Source organism: Bombina bombina, chromosome 7 (assembly GCF_027579735.1).
Source record: "Bombina bombina isolate aBomBom1 chromosome 7, aBomBom1.pri, whole genome shotgun sequence".
Taxonomy (NCBI): domain Eukaryota; kingdom Metazoa; phylum Chordata; class Amphibia; order Anura; family Bombinatoridae; genus Bombina; species Bombina bombina.
Genome location: NC_069505.1, coordinates 107268205 through 107290178, shown reverse-complemented (window position 1 = coordinate 107290178; position 21974 = coordinate 107268205). Strand labels below are relative to the sequence as shown.

The 21974-nt window shown below is 42.4% G+C and overlaps 1 protein-coding gene across 2 annotated transcripts in view; it reads left to right on the top strand.

Annotated features, from left to right (window-relative positions):
• The window catches only part of TP53I11 (tumor protein p53 inducible protein 11), a 421602-nt gene that overhangs the window by 346118 nt on the left and 53510 nt on the right, over nucleotides 1-21974 (top strand). For both annotated transcript variants that reach the window (XM_053720240.1, XM_053720239.1), the window contains exon 5: nucleotides 15114-15210. In XM_053720240.1, coding sequence (XP_053576215.1) covers nucleotides 15114-15210 — 97 coding nt within the window. The remainder of the gene's footprint in view (nucleotides 1-15113; nucleotides 15211-21974) is intronic.

Genomic DNA, 21974 nt, shown 5'->3' with positions numbered 1-21974 from the left:
AACAACAGATGCCAGCCTACTAGGCTGGGGAGCAGTCTGGAACTCCCTGAAGGCTCAGGGATCGTGGACTCAGGAGGAGAAACTCCTCCCAATAAACATTCTAGAATTAAGAGCAATATTCAATGCTCTTCTAGCTTGGCCTCAGCAACACTGAGGTTCATCAGATTTCAGTCGGACAACATCACGACTGTGGCTTACATCAATCATCAAGGGGGAACCAGGAGTTCCCTAGCGATGTTGGAAGTCTCAAAGATAATTCGCTGGGCAGAGTCTCACTCTTGCCACCTGTCAGCGATCTACATCCCAGGCGTGGAGAACTGGGAGGCGGATTTTCTAAGTCGCCAGACTTTTCATCCGGGGGAGTGGGAACTTCACCCGGAGGTATTTGCCCAACTGATTCATCGTTGTGGCAAACCGGATCTGGATCTCATGGCATCTCGCCAGAACGCCAAGCTTCCTTGTTATGGATCCAGGTCCAGGGACCCGGGAGCGGTGCTGGTAGATGCTCTAGCAGCCCCTTGGGTTTTCAACATAGCTTATGTTTCCACCTTTTCCGTTGCTACCTCGACTGATTGCCAGGATCAAACAGGAGAGAGCATCGGTGATTCTGATAGCGCCTGCATGGCCACGCAGGACCTGGTATGCAGACCTAGTGGACATGTCGTCCTGTCCACCATGGTCTCTACCCCTGAGGCAGGACCTTCTAATTCAGGGTCCTTTCAACCATCCAAACCTAATTTCTCTGAGGCTGACTGCTTGGAAATTGAACGCTTGATTCTATCAAAGTGTGGGTTTTCGGATTCGGTTATTGATACATTAATACAGGCTCGGAAACCTGTTACCAGAAAAATTTACCACAAGATATGGCGTAAATATTTATATTGGTGTGAATCCAGGAGTTACTCATGGAGTAAGGTTAGGATTCCTAGGATATTGTCTTTTCTACAAGATGGTTTAGAAAAGGGCTTATCCGCTAGTTCACTAAAGGGACAGATTTCTGCTCTGTCTATTCTTTTACACAAGCGTCTGGCAGAGAATCCAGACGTCCAGGCTTTTTGTCAGGCTTTGGCTAGGATTAAGCCTGTGTTTAAAGCTGTTGCTCCTCCGTGGAGCTTAAACTTGGTTCTTAAAGTTCTTCAGGGTGTTCCGTTTGAACCCCTTCATTCCATTGATATTAAGCTTTTATCTTGGAAAGTTCTGTTTTTGATGGCTATTTCCTCGGCTCGAAGAGTGTCTGAGTTATCTGCCTTACATTGTGATTCTCCTTATCTGATCTTTCATTCAGACAAGGTAGTCCTGCGTACTAAACCTGGGTTTTTACCTAAGGTTGTTTCTAACAAGAATATCAATCAAGAGATTGTTGTTCCATCCTTATGTCCTAATCCTTCTTCAAAGAAGGAACGTCTTTTGCATAATCTAGACGTGGTCCGTGCTCTGAAGTTCTACTTACAGGCAACTAAAGATTTTCGACAAACTTCTTCTCTGTTTGTCGTTTACTCTGGACAGAGGAGAGGTCAAAAGGCTTCGGCTACCTCTCTCTCTTTTTGGCTTCGTAGCATAATACGCTTAGCCTATGAGACTGCTGGACAGCAGCCTCCTGAAAGAATTACAGCTCATTCCACTAGAGCTGTGGCTTCCACCTGGGCCTTTAAGAATGAGGCCTCTGTTGAACAGATTTGCAAGGCTGCAACTTGGTCTTCACTTCATACTTTTTCCAAATTTGACACTTTTGCTTCTTCGGAGGCTATTTTTGGGAGAAAGGTTCTACAGGCAGTGGTTCCTTCTGTTTAATGTTCCTGCCTTGTCCCTCCCATCATCCGTGTACTTTAAGCTTTGGTATTGGTATCCCATAAGTAATGGATGACCTGTGGACTGAACACACTTAACAAGAGAAAACATAATTTATGCTTACCTGATAAATTTATTTCTCTTGTAGTGTGTTCACTCCACGGCCCGCCCTGTCTATTTGAGGCAGGTTCTAAATTTTAAATTATAACTCCAGTCACCACTGCACCCTATAGTTTCTCCTTTCTCGTCTTGTTTCGGTCGAATGACTGGATATGACATGTGAGGGGAGGAGCTATATAGCAGCTCTGCTTGGGTAATCCTCTTGCAACTTCCTGTTGGGAAGGAGAATATATCTCATAAGTAATGGATGACCCGTGGACTGAACACACTACAAGAGAAATAAATTTATCAGGTAAGCATAAATTATGTTTTTATTTTATCTTCAATCAAGTGTTTGTTATTTTTAAATGGTACCGGTTTTGTACTATTTACTCTCAGGCAGGACATAGATGAAGATTTCTGCCTGGAGGATGATGATCTTAGCATTTGTAACTAAGGTCCACTGCTGTTCCCACATGAGCTGAGGAGTACAGGAAAACTTCAGTGTGAGGATCGGTTTCTTGCTATACAGCAATGAGGAATGTTACGTCATATTTTCTGCAGAGACTGTGTTAACTCAGAAAGGCTGACAGTGTCCCCATTAGGGGAAGGGGAAGCAGTAATCCTAGTGTTATCAGAGGTTTTTACTAGCTTGCATAAAGGGTTAAGTTTTTGTGGACACTCAGTTTGTTATGTGAATTTGGGACAAACGTTTTTGTGTCTGGGAGTAACATTTTCTGTTTTATGGGACATTTGCTTGAGGGTTCTTTGGGGTTGTTTATAACCCACATGGCTTTCAGGCAGGGTTTGTTAGTTTTGTGTAGGCCCCAGCAACATCAAGTGAGGTGGGCAGGGCCTACATTTACAAACATCAAGCAACTTCTCCTGAGGTCCTGAGAGTCTTCTGAGGGACTAATTGAAGCTTTAAACCCCATATTATCGCTTCCTAAGGACAGGTAGGGCCACAGCAGAGCTGTGGCAAGGTGCTTATAGGAGTGTTTAACCGGTTTTACACATTTTTCACTGTTTTTTCATTTGGGGGTTTATTGCTTATTAACTTGTGATGCAATCCTTCTAAAGCTTAGTGGGTACACTGTTAACATTTCAGAAAAATTTAAGCAATTTTAACCTGTTTTGCAGTTTGTGTATGCCTTTTTTTCTTTTAAAGGCACAGTACCGTTTTTGCAAATTGTGTTTTTTTCATTAAATAAAGTGTTTTCCAAGCTTGCTTGCTTTATTACTAGTCTGTTAAACATGTCTGACACTGAGGAAACTCATTGTTCAATTTGTTTATAAGCCATTGTGGAACCCCCTCTTAGAATGTGTCCCACTTGTACTGATATGTCTGTAAATTGCAAACAGCATTTTTTGACTTATAAAAGTTTGGTATTAGATGATTCTCAGACAGAAGGAATTCAGGTTTTGCCATCTAGTTCTCCCCAAGTGTCACAACCAGTAACGCACGCACAAGCGACGCCAAGTACTTCTAGTGCGTCTAATTATTTCACCTTGCAAGATATGGCTTCAGTTATGAATACTACCCTCACAGAGGTTTTATCTAAGCTGCCTGGGTTGCAAGGAAAACGCAGTAGCTCTGGGTTAAGAACAAATGCTGAGCCTTCTGACGCTTTAGTAGTCGTATCCGATATTTCCTCACAATGTTCTGAAGTAGGGATGAGGGATTTGCTGTCTGAGGGAGAGATTTCTGATTCAGGAAAGATGTTCTCTCAGACAGATTCAGATATGACGGCATTTAAATTTAAGCTAGAGCACCTCCGCTTATTGCTCAGGGAGGTTTTAGCTACTCTGGATGATTGTGACCCTATTGTAGTTCCAGAGAAATTGTGTAAAATGGACAAATATTTAGATGTTCCTGTTTACACTGATGTGTTTCCGGTCCCTAAGAGGATTTCGGACATTGTTACTAAGGAGTGGGATAAACCAGGTATTCCGTTCTCTCCCCCTCCTGTTTTTAAGAAAATGTTTCCCATTTCTGACACCATAAAGGACTCATGGCAGACGGTCCCTAAGGTGGAGGGAGCTATTTCTACCCTGGCTTAGCGTACAACTATACCTATTGAAGACAGTTGTGCTTTCATTGATCCTATGGATAAAAAAGTAGAGGGTCTCCTAAAGAAAATTTTTGTTCATCAAGGTTTTCTTCTTCAACCTATAGCATGCATTGTTCCTGTAACCACTGCAGCTGCCTTTTGGTTTGAGGCTCTAGAAGAGGCTCTTCAGATGGAGACCCCACTAGATGATATTTTAGACAGAATTAATGCTCTTAAGTTGGCTAATTCTTTTATTACAGATGCCGTTTTTCATCTTGCTAAATTAGCGGCTAAGAATTCAGGTTTTGCCATTTTAGCGCGTAGAGTGTTATGGCTTAAGTCCTGGTCAGCTGATGTGTCATCTAAATCTAAGCTTTTGTCCATCCCTTTCAAAGGTAAGACCCTATTCGGGCCTGCATTGAAAGATATCATTTCAGACATTACTGGAGGGAAGGGTCATACCCTCCCTCAGGATAAGTCAAATAAGACAAAGACCAAACAAAATATTTTTCGTTCCTTTCGAAACTTACCATGGGAGTGATCTGCCCAGTTCCAAAAGCAGAACAGGGACAGGGGTTCTACTCCAATCTGTTTATATTTCCCAAAAAGGAGGGAACCTTCAGACCAATTCTGGATCTCAAGATCCTAAACCAATTCCTAAGAGTTCCATCTTTCAAGATGGAGACCATTCGGACTATCTTACCATTGATCCAGGAGGGTCAATATATGACCACCGTGGACTTAAAGGATTCGTATCTGCACATTCCTATCCACAAAGATCATCACCAGTTCCTCAGGTTCGCACTTCTGGACAAGCATTATCAGTTTGTGGCTCTTCCTTTCGGGTTGGCCACGGTGCCACAAATCTTCACAAAGGTTCTAGGGTCCCTTCTGGAGGTTCTAAGGCCACGGGGCATAGCAGTGGCGCCTTATCTAGACGACAATCTAATTCAAGCGTCGTCCTTCCAACTAGCCAAGTCTCACAAAGACTTAGTGTTGGCCTTTCTAAGGTCTCACGGGTGGAAAGTGAACGTAAAAAAAGAGTTCTCTTTCCCCCCTCATTTCTAGGGACTCTGATAGACTCGGTGGACATGAAAATATTTCTGACGGAGGTCAGGAAATCAAAGATTTTGTCCACCTGCCGAGCTCTTCATTCCATTCCTCGGCCGTTAGTGGCTCAGTGTATGGAGGTAATCGGACTAATGGTAGTGGCAATGGACATAGTTCCGTTTGCTCGCTTGCATCTCAGACCACTGCAACTATGCATGCTCAATCAGTGGAATGGGGATTATGTGGATTTATCTCCTCAGATAAATCTGGATCAAGAGATTCTTTGGTGGTTGTCACAGGATCATCTGTCCCAGGGAATGTTTTTCCGCAGGCCAGAATGGGTTATAGTGATGACAGACGCCAGTCTTCTGGTCTGGGGTGCAGTCTGGAATTCCCTGAAAGCTCAGAGTTTGTGGACTCAGGAGGAGGCTCTCCTACCGATAAATATTCTGGAATTAAGAGCAATATTCAATGCTCTCCAGGCATGGCCTCAGCTGGCTTCGGCCAGATTCATCAGGTTTCAGTCGGACAATATCACGACTGTGGCTTATATCAATCATCAGGGCGGAACAAAGAGTTCCTTAGGGATGATAGAGGTCTCAAGGCTCACTCTTGCCATCTGTCAGCGATCTATATCCCTGGTGTAGAGAACTGGGAGGCAGATTTTCTAAGTTGTCAGACTTTTCATCCGGGGGAGTAGGAACTCCATCCGGAGGTGTTGCTCAGCTGGTTCGGCTATGGGGCACACCAGAGTGAGATCTGATGGCGTCTCGTCAGAACGCCAAACTTCCTTGTTACGGCTCCAGGTCAAGGGATCCTCAGGCTGTACTGAAAGATGCTCTAGCAGTACCCTGGTCGTTCAACCTGGCTTATGTGTTTCCACCTTTCCCTCTCCTTCCACGTCTGATTGCCAGAATCAAACAGGAGAGAGCATCTGTGATTTTGATAGCGCCTGCGTGGCCACGCAGGACTTGGTGTGCAGATCTGGTGGATATGTCATCCCTTCCACCATGGTCTCTGCCATTGAGACAGGACCTTCTGATTCAAGGTCCATTCAAGCATCCAAATCTAATTTCTCTGCAACTGACTGCTTGGAGATTGAACGCTTGATTCTATCAAAGCGGGGTTCCTCTGAGTCAGTCATAAATACCTTGATTCAGGCTCGAAAGCCTGTTACCAGGAAAATTTATCATAAGATATGGTGTAAATATCTTTTTTGGTGAAAATCCAAAGACTTCTCCTGGAGTAAAATCAGGATTCCTTGGATTTTGTCCTTTCTCCAAGAGGGATTGGAGAAAGGATTATCAGCTAGTTCCCTAAAGGGACAGATATCTGCTCTGTCTATTTTGTTGCACAAGCGTCTGGCAGATGTTCCAGACGTTCGGGCTTTTTGTCAGGCTTTAGTTAGAATTAAGCCTGTGTTTAAACCTATTGCTCCGCCATGGAGTCTAAATTTATTTTGAATAGTTTCTTAACTATCTGCATTACAATGTGACTCTCCTTATCTTGTGTTCCATGCTGATAAGGTGGTTTTGCGTAGCAAGCCTGGGTTCCTACCTAAGGTTGTTACTAACAGGAATATCAATCAAGAAATTGTTGTTCCTTCTCTGTGTCCTAATCCTTCTTGTAAGAAGGAACGTCTGTTGCACAACTTGGACGTAGTTCGCACTTTGAAAATTTTATTTGCAGGCTGCCAAAGATTTTCGTCAAACATCTTCTTTGTTGTCTATTCTGGAAAGCGTAGGGGTCAAAAGGCTACGGCGACTTCTCTTTCCTTTTGGCTGAAAAACATCATCCGTTTGGCTTATGAGACTGCTGGACAGCAGCCTCCTGAAAGGATTACAGCTCATTCTACTAGAGCGGTAGCTTCCACATGGGCTTTTAAAAATGATGCTGTAAGGCTGCGACTTGGTCGTCGCTTCATACCTTTTCAATATTTTATAAATTTGATACTTTTGCTTCTTCGAAGGCTATTTTTGGGAGAAAGGTTTTGCAAGCAGTGGTGCCTTCCGTTTAGGTTTCTTGTCCCTCCCTTCATCCGTGTCCTAAAGCTTTGGTATCCTACAAGTTAGGATGAATCCGTGGACTCGGTACATCATGCAAAAGAAAACAAAATTTATGCTTACCTGATGAATTTCTTTCTTTTGCAATGTACCGAGTCCACGCCCCGCCCTGTCTATTCAAGACAGATAGTATTTTTTTATGTAAACTTCAGTCACCTCTGCACCTTATAGTTTCTCCTTTTCTTCCTTGGTCTTTGGTCGAATGACTGGGGGATGGAGTTAAGGGGAGTGCTATATGGACAGCTCTGCTGTGGTGCTCTCTTTGCTACTTCCTGTCAGGAAGGACAATATCTCACAAGTTAGGATGAATCCGTGGACTCGGTACATCATGCAAAAGAAAGAAATTTATCAGGTAAGCATAAATTTTGTTTTTAGCTGATAAAAGTATGTCTCAGGATGATTCTCAGTCAGAAGAGAATCAGGTTGGGCCATCTACTTCTCCCCAAGTGTCACAACCTTTAACGCCCGCCCAAGCGACGCCAAGTACTTCTAGTGCGTCTAATTCTTTCACCCTTACAGAGGTATTATCTAAACTGCCTGGTTTACAGGGTAAGCGCAATAGGTCCGGTATTAGGTTAAATGCTGAGCCCTCCGATGTACCCTCACAGTGTTCTGATTTGGGGGTGGGGGAATTGCTGTCTGAGGGAGAACTTTCTGATTCAGGAAAGATGTTCTCTCAAACAGACCCAGATATGACGGCCTTTAAGTTTAAGCTTGAACACCTCCGCTTGTTACTCAGGGAGGTTTTAGCGACTCTGGATGATTGTAACCCTATTGTCATCCCACCAGAGAAATTGTGTAAGATGGATAAATATCTAGAGGTCCCTACTTACACGAATGTTTTTCCAGTCCCTAGAAGAATTTTGAACATTGTTACTAAGGAATGGGATAGACCAGGCATTCCATTATCTCCCCCTCCTACTTTTAAGAAAATGTTTCCCATATCTGACACCATTCGGGATTCCTGGCAGAGGTCCCTAAGGTGGAGGGAGCTATTTATACCCTGGCTAAGCGTACAACTATACCTATTGAGGACAGTTGTGCTTTCAAAGATCCTATGGATAAAAAATTAGAGGGTCTGTTAAAGAAATTGTTTATTCATCAGGGTTTTCTTCTACAACCTATAGCGTGCATTGTTCCTGTTACTACTGCAGCAGCTTTTTGGTTTGAGGCTCTAGAGGAGTCTCTTAAGGTTGAGACCCCATTAGATGATAATTTGGATAGAATTAAGGCTCTCAAGCTAGCTAATTCTTTTATTACAGATGCCGCTTTTCAAATGGCTAAATTAGCGGCAAAGAATGCAGGCTTTGCCATTTTAGCGCGTAGAGCGTTATGGCTTAAGTTTTGGTCTGCTGATGTGTCATCAAAATCTAAGCTGTTAGCTATTTCTTTCAAAGGTAAGACCCTATTCGGGCCTGAACTGAAGGAGATCATTTCTGACATTACTGGAGGTAAAGGCCATGCCCTTCCTCAGGACAAGACGGTTAAAACGAGGGCCAAACAAAATAATTTTCGTTCCTTTCGAAACTTTAAAGGTGGACCCTCTACTTCCTCCTCCGCCACAAAGCAGGAGGGGAATTTTGCACAATCCAAGTCAGTCTGGAGACCTAACCAGACCTGGAATAAAGGTAAACAGGACGAGAAGCCCGCTGCTGCTACCAAGACAGCATGAAGGGGCAGCCCCCGATCCGGGACCGGATCTAGTAGGGGGCAGACTTTCTCTCTTCGCTAAGGCTTGGGCAAGAGACGTTCAGGATTCCTGGGCATTAGAAATCGTGACCCAGGGGTATCGTCTAGAATTCAAAGGGGAGATTTCATCTTTCACGTTTGTCTGTAAACCAGACAAAAAGAGAGGCGTTCTTACGCTGTGTAGAAGACCTATATACCATGGGTGTAATCTGCCCAGTTCCAAAAGTAGAACAGGGGCAGGGGTTTTACTCCAATCTGTTTGTGGTTCCCAAAAAAGAGGGAACCTTCAGACCGATTTTAGATTTCAAAACTCTAAACAAACAGAGTCCTATTTTTCAATGATCCAGGAGGGTCAATATATGACCACCGTGGATTTGAAGGATGCGTATCTTCACATTACTATCCACAAAGATCATCACCAGTTCCTCAGGTTCGCCTTCCTGGACAAACATTACCAGTTTGTGGCCCTTCCTTTCGGGTTGGCCACAGCTCCCAGAATTTTCACAAAGGTGATAGGGTCCCTTCTGGCGGTTGTAAGGCCGCGGGGCATAGCAGTGGCGCCCTATCTGGACGATATTTTGATTCAGGCGTCAACTTACCATCTAGCCAAATCTCACACGGACATCGTGTTGGCTTTTCTAAGAACTCACGGGTGGAAGGTGAACATAAAAAAGAGTTCACTTGTTCCTCTGACAAGAGTTCCATTCCTAGGAACTCTGATAGACTTGGTAGACATGAAAAATTTTCTGACGGAGGTCAGAAAATCAAAGATCTTAACCACTTGCCGAGCACTTCATTCCATTCCTCGGCCGTCAGTGGCTCAGTGTATGGAGGTAATTGGACTAATGGTAGCGGCAATGGACATAGTTCCGTTTGCTCGCTTACATCTCAGACCACTGCAACTGTGCAGGCTCAGACAGTGGAATGGGGATTTTGCAGATATATCTCTGCGGATAAATCTGTATTTAGAGACCAGAGACTCTCTTCTTTGGTGGTTGTCACAGGATCATCTGTCCCAGGGAATGTGCTTCCGCAGGCCAGCATGGGTCATAGTGACGACGGACGCCAGCCTCTTGGGCTGGGGTGCAGTCTGGAATTCCCTGAAGGCTCAGGGTGTGTGGACTAAGGAGGAGTCCCTACTACCAATAAATATTTTAGAACTGAGAGCGATATTCAATGCGCTTCAGGCATGGCCTCAGCTGGCTTCGGCCAAATTCATAAGATTCCAGTCGGACAATATCACGACTGTAGCATATATCAATCATTAAGGGGGAACAAAGAGTTCTCTAGCGAATATAGAGGTTTCCAAAATAATGCGATGGGCAGAGACTCACTCTTGCTATCTATCAACAATATATATCCCAGGAGTGGAAAAGCAGACTTTTCATCCGGGGGAGTGGGAGCTCCATCCGGAGGTGTTTGCACAATTGATTCATCAATGGGGCACACCAGAATTGGATCTGATGGCATCTCGTCAGAATGCCAAACTTCCTTGTTACGGGTCCAGATCAAGGGATCCTCAAGCAGTACTGATAGATGCTCTAGCAGTACCGTGGTCGTTCAACCTGGCTTATGTGTTTCCTCCTTTTCCTCTCCTACCTCGTCTGATTGCCAGAATCAAACAGAAGAGGGCTTCGGTAATCTTGAAAGCGCCTGCATGGCCACGCAGGACTTGGTATGCAGACCTGGTGGAAATGTCATCTCTGCCACCGTGGAAACTGCCACTGAGACAGGACCTTCTCATTCAGGGTCCGTTCCAACATCCAAATCTAGTTTCTCTGCAGCTGACTGCCTGGAGATTGAACACTTGATTTTATCTAAGTGGGGATTCTCTGAGTCGGTCATCGATATCTTAATTCAGGCTCGAAAGCCTGTCACTAGGAAATTATCTTTATTGGTGCGAATCCAAAGGCTACTTTTGGAGTAAGATCAGGATTCCTAGGATTTTGTCCTTTCTCCAAGAAGGATTGGAGAAGGGGTTATCAGCTAGTTCCTTAAAGGGACAGATTTCTGCTTTGTCATTCTTACTACACAAGCGTCTGGCAGATGTTCCAGACGTTCAGTCGTTTTGTCAGGCTTTGGTTAGAATTAAGCCTGTGTTTAAACCTGTTGCTCCGCCATGGAGTTTGAATTTAGTTCTAAATGTTCTTAAAGGGGTTCCGTTTGAACCCATGCATTCAATAGATATTAAACTTCTATCTTGGAAAGTTCTGTTTTTAGTTGCTATCTCTTTTGCTCGAAGAATTTCTGAGCTATTACAATGCAACTCGCCTTATCTTATATTCCATTCTGATAAGGTGGTTTTTCGTACTAAACCTGCATTCCTTCCTAAGGTTGTTTCAAATAAGAATATTAATCAGGAAATTGTTCCTTCTCTGTGTCCTCACCCTTCTTCTAAGAAGGGGAGCGTCTGTTACATAACTTGGACGGGGTTCGTTTTACTTGCAAGCGACCAAGGATTTCCGTCAAACATCTTCTCTGTTTGTTGTCTATTCTGGAAAGCATAGAGGTCAAAAAGCTACGGCTACCTCTTTCTTTTTGGCTGAAAAGCATCATCCGTTTGGCATACGAGACTGCTGGACAGCAACCTCCTGAAAAAATTACAGCTCATTCTACTAGAGCGGTGGCTTCCACATGGGCTTTAAAAAAACAATGCTTCTGTTGAACAGATTTGTAAGGCTGCTACTTGGTCTTCCCTTCATACCTTTTCCAAATTTTCCAAATTTTATACTTTTGCTTCTCCGGAGGTTATTTTTGGGAGAAAAGTTCTTCAAGCAGTGGTGCCTTCTGTTTAGGTATCTGTCTTGTCCCTCCTGTTCATCCGTGTCCTGTAGCTTTGGTATTGTATCCCACAAGTAAAGGATGAATCCGTGGACTTGTCGTATCTTATAGAAGAAAAGGAAATTTATGCTTACCTGATAAATTGATTTCTTCTATGATACGACGAGTCCACGGCCCGCCCTGTCAATTTAAGACAGATTATATTTTTTAGTTTAAAACTTCAGTCTCCTCTGCACCTTTTAGTTTTTCCTTTCTCTTCCTATACCTTCGGTCGAATGACTGGGGGTGGAGTCAAGGGAGGAGCTATATAGACAGCTCTGCTGTTGGGCTCTTTGCCACTTCCTGTTAGCAGGAGGATAATATCCCACAAGTAAAGGATGAATCCGTGGACTCGTCGTATCATAGAAGAAATCAATTTATCAGGTAAGCATAAATTTCCTTTTTTGGTTCAGCATTCTGAGTAGCACTAAATGTAGCCACCAATCAGCAAGTGCTACCCAGGTGCTGATCCAAAAATGGGCCGGCTCTTAATCTTTCAATCCTGCCTTTTCAGATAAAGATAGCAGGAGAACAAAGAAAAATTGATAATAGGAGTAAATTAGAAAGTTGCTTAAAATTGCATGCACTATCTGAACCACAAAATAAAAAAATTGGGGTATTGTGTCCCTTTAACGTGAATATTTCTTATTGGATTCCAAACTGATGACTTTTTATTAACATTGTGGATGAATCCGTGGACTCGTCGTATCATAGAAGAAATCAATTTATCAGGTAAGCATAAATTTCCTTTTTGGTTCAGAATTCTGAGTAGCACTAAATGTAGCCACCAATCAGCAAGTGCTACCCAGGTGCTGATCCAAAAATGGGCCGGCTCTTAATCTTTCAATCCTGCCTTTTCAAATAAAGATAGCAGGAGAACAAAGAAAAATTGATAATAGGAGTAAATTAGAAAGTTGCTTAATATTGCATGCTCTATCTGAACCACAAAATAAAATAATTGGGGTTTTGTGTCCCTTTAACGTGAATATTTCTTATTGGATTCCAAACTGATGACTTTTTATTAACATTGTGATTAAAATTTCATCAATTTCACAATAATAGTTTGGATTGTGCTGGATATTCAATATAATATTTTATTGTGCCCCTACTTAGTGGCTACTAGCACTGTTTTTTTTTATAATAAGGTTTCGCAATATTTCCATTTTAATATGATATTGCTCAGTCATCTAACTAATGTTGAGTGTGTCAGCTATAATAGGCCGCATCTCCAGTGGATACTTGTGTCCTCTGGGAGTTTAAACATCTGTCAGGTACTGAGGATTACTAAATGCGTATCTGGCATCAAAAAGAGATTGTCTTCAATGTATTACTTGATATGGCGGATGCTGTAAGTCAGTTCAGATGTGCCAGGGTTATTGAATATTTTGTGTTCTGTTTAATAATAGTAATAATAATATTGTAAATTACTCTAAATTATCCCAGTTAAAGGGACAGTCTACCATAGAATTGTTATTGTTTTAAAAGATAGATAATCCCTTTATTACCCATTCCCCAGTTTTGCACAACCAACACAGTTATATTAATATACTTTTTACCTCTGTGATTACCTTGTATCTAGAAACCTTCTTCCAGCCCCCTGATCACATGACTGTGACTGTTTATTATCTATTGTCTTAAATTTAGCATTGTTTTGTGCTAGATCTTAAATAACCCCCTGTGCCTGAACACAGTGTTATCTATATGGTCCATGTGTACTTTCTGTCTCTTTGTGTTGAAAAGAGATTTAAAAAGCATGTGATAAGAGGCAGCCCTCAAAGGCTTAGAAATTAGCATATGAGCCTACCTAGGTTTAGTTTAAACTAGGAATACCAAGAGAAAAAAGCTAATTTGATGATAAAAGTACATTTGAAAGTTGATTAAAATTACATGTCCAATCTGAATAATGAAAGTTTAATTTCGACTAGACTGTCCCTTTAAATTTGTCTCTTAATAGACTAACTGGTTACTACTGCTGTAAAAAAAAAAGATTAAAGGGACAGTCAACCGCAGAATGTTTATTGTTTAAAAAGATAGATAATCCCTTTATTACCAATTCCCCAGGTTTGTATAACCAACACTGTTATATTAATACACTTTTTACCTCTGTGATTACCTTGTATCTAAGCCTCTGCAGACTGCCCCCTTATTTTAGTTCTTTTGACAGACTTGCTTTTTAACCAATCAATCCACGGGAGTGAGCACAATCTTATCTATATGGTACACATGAACTAATGCTATCTAGCTGTGAAAAAAATTAAAAATGCACTGAGATAAGAGGAAGACTTCAAGGGCTTATAAATTTAGCATATGAGACTATCTAGGTTTAGCTTTCAACAAAGAACACCAAGAAAACAAAAAACAAATTTGATGATAAAAGTAAATAGGGAAAGTTGTTAAAAATCTGAATCATGAAAGTTTAATTTTGACTAGAGTGTACCTTTTTAATTGGGGGTTTGACTTTAAAGGGACAGTCTACACCAGAATGTTTATTGTTTTAAATGATAGATAATCCCTTTATTACCCATTCCCCAGTTTTGCATAACCAACACAGTTATAATAATATACTTTTAACCTCTGTGATTATCTTGTATCTAAGCCTCTGCAAACTGCCCCTTTACTTCAGTTCTTTTGACAGACTTGCAGTCTAGCCAATCAGTGCCTGCTTCCAGATAACTTCACGTGCATGAGCACAGTGTTATCTATATGAAATGCGTGAACTAACACCCTCTAGTGGTGAAAAACTGTTAAAATGCATTCTGAAAAGAGGTGGCCTTCAAGGTCTAAGAAATTAGCATATGAACCTCCTATGTTAAGCTTTCAACTAAGAATACCAAGAGAACAAAGCAAAATTGGTGATAAAAGTAAATTGGAAAATTGTTTAAAATTACATGCCCTATCTGAATCATGAAAGTTTATTTTGGCCTAGACTGTCCCTTTAATATAACTTTGAAGTAGTAGTGTTCTGAAATGAGAACAGTGATTTTTTTCTAAAGTTATCTTCAATATTTCCGTAAAGCGGCTAACAATTCATATATCCGCGCGTCACTAGGAGACTTGTTTACATATCAACGGGGCGGCCACAATGCACGTGCAAGACTTGTTTGCACACAGGGCCACAAGGAGGTATTTGAAATAGCAGGTTTACATGAACAAGTTGATTAAGGAGGTTAGCAAGTGATGTTTTTAATTATTATTGTGCACACCGGTGATTGGTGGTGGGATACAGAAATAAAAATAAAAATTTAATTCAGACAGAACGTACAATTTTGAAAGTTACTTTTTTTCTGTTTGTTGTTGAAACTTCATCCTTTCCATACTGGCATACTGAGGTAGGCTCAGGAGCGTGCCTCGTCTTCAATGCTTTATGTATGAGCTCGCTACACATACTGCTGCCAAATAGTGCCCAATACACACGTGCATGTTATAAAATGGTACGCCCTTTGTGAGTCATGAAAGGGCAGTGAGTCTGTTATACTACAGGGGACTTTGTGTATTATTTAGGGAGGGGACATCTCGGCTACTGTCCATAATTGTTTACTCTCTGTCTTTCTAGGCAATCGCTTTCCCGGATAAATTGTATAACATTGTGTTTGAGGAAGATACAGGGAGTGGGAAGACTTCCACACGACTTTACGGAGGAGCGTTATTCAGTAAGTGACCTCCAAAATACCCTTTTACTCTTAACTTTCCAATAATCACTTTCATGTGGGAAGAAATCTGCTGTTTGTATCTGTGTTAAGTGCATCAAGATTTCTTATTAATTACAAAAGCAAAGTGGCTGCGGATTGACAAGAGGAAACATTTCTGGCGCTGTTTTTTTTTTTTAATGGAGAAGTAATATTAGATACTGGAGAGCAACAGTGACCCCTAATGGTGAGCAGAAAAAATATCACTGGGCTTGAATAAAGGATTATTAGTCAAAATGTTATTCCTCATAATATTAATATATACTTATTATTTATTTTGCCAGTTTGCCTACTTTTACTTTAAAGAGAACACTGAATATTGTGCTTGTCCCACTCTCCCTGGGGAGGCTGGAAGTCAAAATGTATAATGTCGGACTTGGTTACATAGAACACAGTGATTGCTTAAAGCAGTACACAAACTCATTTACAGCTAGCCATAATTGGCAGCAATCAAGGGAGATAAGATTAACATAAGAGGGTTTTAAGTGCTGTTTCACTGTCTGAGTAGAGTTTTACACGTTTTAAATTATTTTAAAACTGTTCATTTGTATGTAGATCTTTTGCAATTTACTGCTTAAGCTCATATAGCTAAAAAGAAATGAGCAAGACAAGAAATAATGGTATCATATGTAAGCTCTAATCGTGATGGTAACTATATTTGTTAACAGATGTTTCAGTAGCTAATTATAGCCAGTTCCTCATGTTCTTGTTGATACTTCTAAACCTTCACTGGACACATACATTCTAAAATCAAACACACACAGCCTATTAAACGGACATAAGTCCCTATAGTAGTTAGTTTGATTAATAAGTAAAAACATCTCTAAAGTTTACATTGCTGAAAAGGTGCCTATTGCTTCTTTAGAAACTGTCAAAGACTCCGCTACTCACAGAGCTTTCCATTGCTCACCAAATGTGCAATCTCATGTATTACTCTTGTACTGTATATGCTCAAACGAATAGCCATGGATACATTCTTAATTTTTCTTTATTAAAATATGGCATCTTTTAAATCTCTTTAACTCATTCCTCCATAATCATTTAGCGGTTTCTCCTGTTAAAATGTCTTTACTTTCCAATTTATCTGTTAAGTATTTCCAATTCATTTTGCTATTTTCAAAATAATGTTGGAAATAAACCTAAGCCATTCATTTTTTTTGTAACAAAAAAAAAAGCTGTTTTTTTCCTGTCCATACTTTCTACAGATCCCTTAAAGTGATTGAACACTTTAATTCATTAAAGTTTACAAAGATGCTAATTTTTTTAATTACCCCCAGCAGGATCAATAGCAGGCACAGCACCTATCTCCTGTCTGCATACAGCAACCGTGGGAACCACTTGGAAGAAGTGGAGGATTCCCAGTCTCACAGCAGCTGTATGCAAATCTGGCCCCTGGTGCGGTCGTTTTACAGTACATAAATGAGGCCAGAGAGGCAATTGCAGTGACAGGCTTGGCAGGTCAGGTAGTGCAGCAGCAGCTGACCCAACCCCTAACGGGTGCTGCTACTGACTTTAGCTGAAGTTAAGTTGAGCTCTGTGTGCTGGGCCGCTTGTGTGTGTTGAGCTGCTCCCTGTGCCGCAACTCCACTCCCTCACCTGCTCACTGTGCAGGGCTCTTTCTGCTAGGGTGGCCCACCGGGATTTTTCCCGGTATCCCGGCGGGTCAATCCGGCCCTGCAGCTCATTCCACTCATGTAGTTGGGCCTTCAAGAATGAGGTCTGAGTTTAACTAATCGGTAAGTCTGCAACCTGGTCGTCTCTGCACATTTTCACAAGGTTCTATAAATTTGATGTTTTTGCTTCTGCATAGGCAACTTTTGGGAGAAGGGTTCTACAAGCGGTGGTGCCTAGTAAATTAGACTGCCTTCCCTACTTTTCCCTCCCGAATATTGGCGAACTTCACAGCTTGGGTATTGGTTTCCTATAGGTATATTTTCTCTTGTAAGGTGTATCCAGTCAACGGGTTCATCCATTACTTGTGGGATATTCTCCTTCCCAACAGGAAGTTGCAAGAGGACACCCACAGCAGAGCTGTCTATATAGCTCCTCCCCCAACCCCCACCCCCAGTCATTCTCTTGCAACTCTCGACAAGATAAGAAGTCTCAAGAGATATGTGGTGACTTAGTGTAGTTTTACCTTCAATCAAGAGTTTGTTATTTTTAAACGGTACCAGCGTTGTACTGTTTTACTCTCAGGCAGAAATTAGAAGAAGAATTCCGCCTGGAGGTTGATAATCTTAGCGGTTTGTAACTAAGGTCCATTGCTGTTCTCACACATAACTGAAGAGTATGGGAAAACTTCAGTTGGGGGAACTGTCTGCAGATTACCTGCTTTGAGGTATGTTCAGTATTTTTATTTCTAGAGAGATGAATAAGTTCAAGAAAATGCTGACAGAGCCTTGTATATTTGAGGTAAGCTAGATGCAGTGATTTAACAACGACTGGGATCATGCTTACAAAACAGGGTAATACTCATGTTAATACTCATATTACTTAGTGACAAAACGTTTGCATGTTTTCATAAATAGAACGTTTTTTCTCTGAGGGAGATAAGTCTTTATTTGGGGCCTAGTTTCCACATGGCTAGTCAGATACTCCTAGGAGTACTTTCTTAAGGCCCCTCTGACATCCAGTACATGGTGGGAGGGGCCTATTTTCGCCCTCTAGATGCGCAGTTTCCTGCAGACTGAGACATCCAGCTTCCTTAGAGGAGTCCTCTGGCATCTGAGGACAATCATAAAGGGTTTATTTCTTCACTAAATCATATTTGAGGGCAGGTAGGAGCCTCAGCAGAGTTGTTTCAATGTGCTCAACTGTTTTTTACCAGTGGTTGACGTTTTTTAAATCCGGTTTGGGGGCTAAGGGGTTAATCATCCATTTGCAAGTGGGTGCAATGTTGCTTTAGTCCCTTACACATACTGTAAAAAATTTTGAAGACTTTCCTGTATTTTTACACTGTTTTGCAGTTTAAGTGCTAGTTTTTTTCTCTTAAAGGCACAGTAATGTTTTTGTTAAATTGCCGTTTCACATTTATTAAAGTGTTTTCCAAGCTTGCTTGTCTCATTACTAGTCTGTTAAACATGTCTGACATAGAGGAAACTCCTTGTTCAATATGTTTGGAAGCCATTGTGGAACCCCCTCTTAGAATGTGTACCAAATGTACTGAAATTTCTATAAACTATAAAGACCATATTATGTCGCTTAAAGATTTATCTCCAGAGGATTCTCTGACTGAAAAAAGGGAGATTATGCCATCTAGCTCTCCCCACGTGTCAGAACCTATAACTCCCGCTCAAGTGACACCAAGTACATCTAGCGCGTCTAATTCTTTTACCTTACAGGACATGGCGGCAGTTATGAATGCTACCCTCTCAGAGGTATTGTCCAAACTGCCAGGGTTACAAAGAAAGCGAGACAGCTCTGGGGCTAGAACAAATACAGAGCTTTCTGACGCTTTAATACCTGTGTCCGATATACCCTCACAATACTCAGAAGCCGAGGCAGGTGAGCTTCTATCTGTGGGTGACATTTCAGATTAAGGGAAGGCGTTGCTTCAGTCTGATTCTGAAATCACAGCGTTTAAATTTAAGCTTGAACACCTCCGCTTATTGCTTAGGGAGGTTTTAGCGACTTTGGATGACACTGAACCCATTGCAGTTCCAGAGAAATTGTGTAAGATGGACAAATACTTTGCAGTGCCTGTTTACACTGATGTTTTTCCAGTCCCTAAGAGATTTTCGGAAATTATTACTAAGGAATGGGATAGACCAGGTGTGCCGATCTCTCCCCCTCCTGCTTTTAAAAAGATGTTTCCCATAGATGCCGCCATACGGGACTCGTGGCAGACGATCCCTAAGGTGGAGGGAGCAGTCTCTACCCTAGCTAAGCATACAACTATCCCTGTCGAGGACAGTTGTGCTTTCCTACATCCTATGGATAAAAAAATTGGAGGGTCTCCTTAAGAAAATTTTTATACATCAAGGTTTTATTCTCCAGCCTATTGCTTGCATTGCCCCAGTTACTGCTGCAGCGGCTTTCTGGTTCGAGTCTCTTGAGTAGGCTCTACAGGTGGAGACCCCGTTAGATGATATTTTAGACAGGATTAAAGCTCTTAAATTAGCTAATTCCTTTATCTCCGACGCTGTTTTTCATTTAGCCAAGCTAACGACTAAGAATTCAGGTTTTGCCATTCTGGCGCGTAGGGCGCTATGGCTTAAGTCCTGGTAAGCTTCTTCAAGGGACAGACCCTTTTCGGGCCTGGTCTGAAGGAGATAATTTCTGATATTACCGGAGGAAAAGGTCACGCCCTTCCTCAGGATAGGTCCAATAAGTTAAGGACCAAACAGAATAATTTTCATTCCTTTCGAAACTTCAATAGTGGCGCAGCTTCAGGTTCCTCTAATGCAAAACAAGAGGGAAATTTCGCCCAGTCCAAACCAGTCTGGAGACCTAATCAGGCTTGGAACAAGGGGAAGCGGGCCAAAAAACCTGCTGCTGCCTCTAAGACAGCATGAAGGAGTAGCCCTTGATCCGGGACCGGATCTAGTAGGGGGCAGACTTTCTCTCTTCGCTCAGGCTTGGGCAAGAGACGTCCAGGATCCCTGGGCACTAGAGATTGTTTCCCAGGGATATCTTCTGGAATTCAAGGGTTCATCTCCAAAGGGGAGATTTCACCTCTCACAACTATCTGCAAACCAGATAAAGAGAGAGGCATTCTAACGTTGTATTCAAGACCTTCTGGTTATGGGACTGATCCACCCAGTTCCAAGGGAAGAACAGGGGCAGGGTTTCTATTCCAACCTGTTTATAGTTCCCAAAAAAGAGGGAACGTTCAGACCAATCTTGGATCTCAAGATCCTAAACAAATTTCTCAGGGTCCCATCTTTCAAGATGGAGACAATCTGAACCATCCTCCCTATGATCCAGAAGGGTCAATATATGACTAGCGTGGACTTAAAGGATGCTTATCTCCACATTCCAATTCACAGAGATCATCAGTTCCTCAGGTTCGCCTTCCTAGACAGGCTTTACCAGTTTGTGGCTCTTCCCTTCGGGTTAGCCACGGCGCCAAGAATCTTTACGAAGGTTCTAGGGTCTCTACTGGCGGTTCTAAGGCCGCGGGGCATAGCGGTGGCTCCTTACTTAGACGACATCCTGATCCAGGCGTCGACTTTTCAAATCGCCAAGTCCTATATGGACATTGTTCTGGCCTTTCTTAGGTCTCACGGGTGGAAGGTGAACAGAGAAAAGAGTTCACTCTCCCCTCTCACAAGAGTTTCTTTCCTAGGAACTCTGATAGATTCAGTAGAAATTAAATTTTTTCTGACAGAGGTCAGGATATCAAAGCTTCTAACTTCTTGCCGTGCTCTTCATTCCACTTCTCGGCCGTCAGTGGCTCAGTGTATGGAAATGATCGGCCTGATGGTAGCGGCAATGGACATAGTTCCGTTTGCCCGCCTACATCTCAGACCACTGCAACTTTGCATGCTCAATCAGTGGGATGGGGACTACACAGATTTGTCTCCTCTGTTAAATCTGGATCAAGAGACCAGGGATTCTCTTCTCTGGTGGTTATCTCGGGTCCATCTGTCCAGGGGAATGAGTTTCGGCAGGCCAGAGTGGACTATAGTGACAACAGATGCCAGCCTTCTGGGCTGGGGCGCAGTCTGGCATTCCCTGAAGGCTCAGGGTTCGTGGACTCAGGAGAAGGCCCTCCTTCCCATAAACATTCTGGAGCTAAGAGCGATATTCAATGCTCTTCAGGCTTGGCCTCAATTGGCTGCGGTCAGATTCATCCGATTTCAGTCGGACAATATCACGACTGTAGCCTATATAAACCATCAGGGGGGAACAAGGAGTCCCCTGGCAATGATGGAGGTTTCAAAGATAATTCTTTGGGCAGAGGTTCACTCTTGCCATCTCTCAGCTATCCATATCCCAGGAGTAGAGAACTGGGAGGCGGACTTTCTATGTTGGCAGACTTTTCATCCGGGGGAGTGGGAGCTCCATCCGGAGGTATTTGCCCAGCTGATTCAACTATGGGCCAAACCAGAACTGGATCTGATGGCGTCTCATCAGAACGCCAAACTTCCTCATTACGGGTCCAGGTCAAGGGATCCCCAGGCAACGCTGATAGATGCTCTAGCAGTGCCCTGGTCCTTCAGCCTGGCTTATGTGTTTCCACCATTTCCTCTCCTCCCTCGTCTGATTGCCAAGATCAAGCAGGAGAGAGCTTCGGTGATTTTGATAGCACCACGCAGGATTTGGTATGCAGATCTGGTGGACATGTCATCCTTTCCACCATGGACTCTGCCGCTGAGGCAGGACCTTCTACTGCAAGGTCCATTCAAACATCCAAATCTAATTTCTCTGTGCCTGACTGCTTGGAGATTGAACGCTTGATTTTATCAAAACGTGGTTTCTCCGAGTCGGTCATTGATACCTTGATTCAGGCTCGAATCACCAGGAAATTCTATCATAAGATATGGTGTAAATATCTTCATTGGTGTGAATCCAAGGGTTACTCGTGGAGTAAGGTCAGGATTCCTAGGATATAATATCCTTTCTCCAAGAAGGATTGGAAAAGGGATTATCGGCTAGTTCCTTAAAGGGACAGATTTCTGCTCTGTCTATTCTTTTGCATAAGCGTCTGGCTGATGTTCCAGACGTTCAGGCGTTTTGTCAGGCTTTAGTTAGAATCAAGCCTGTGTTTAAACCTTTTACTACGC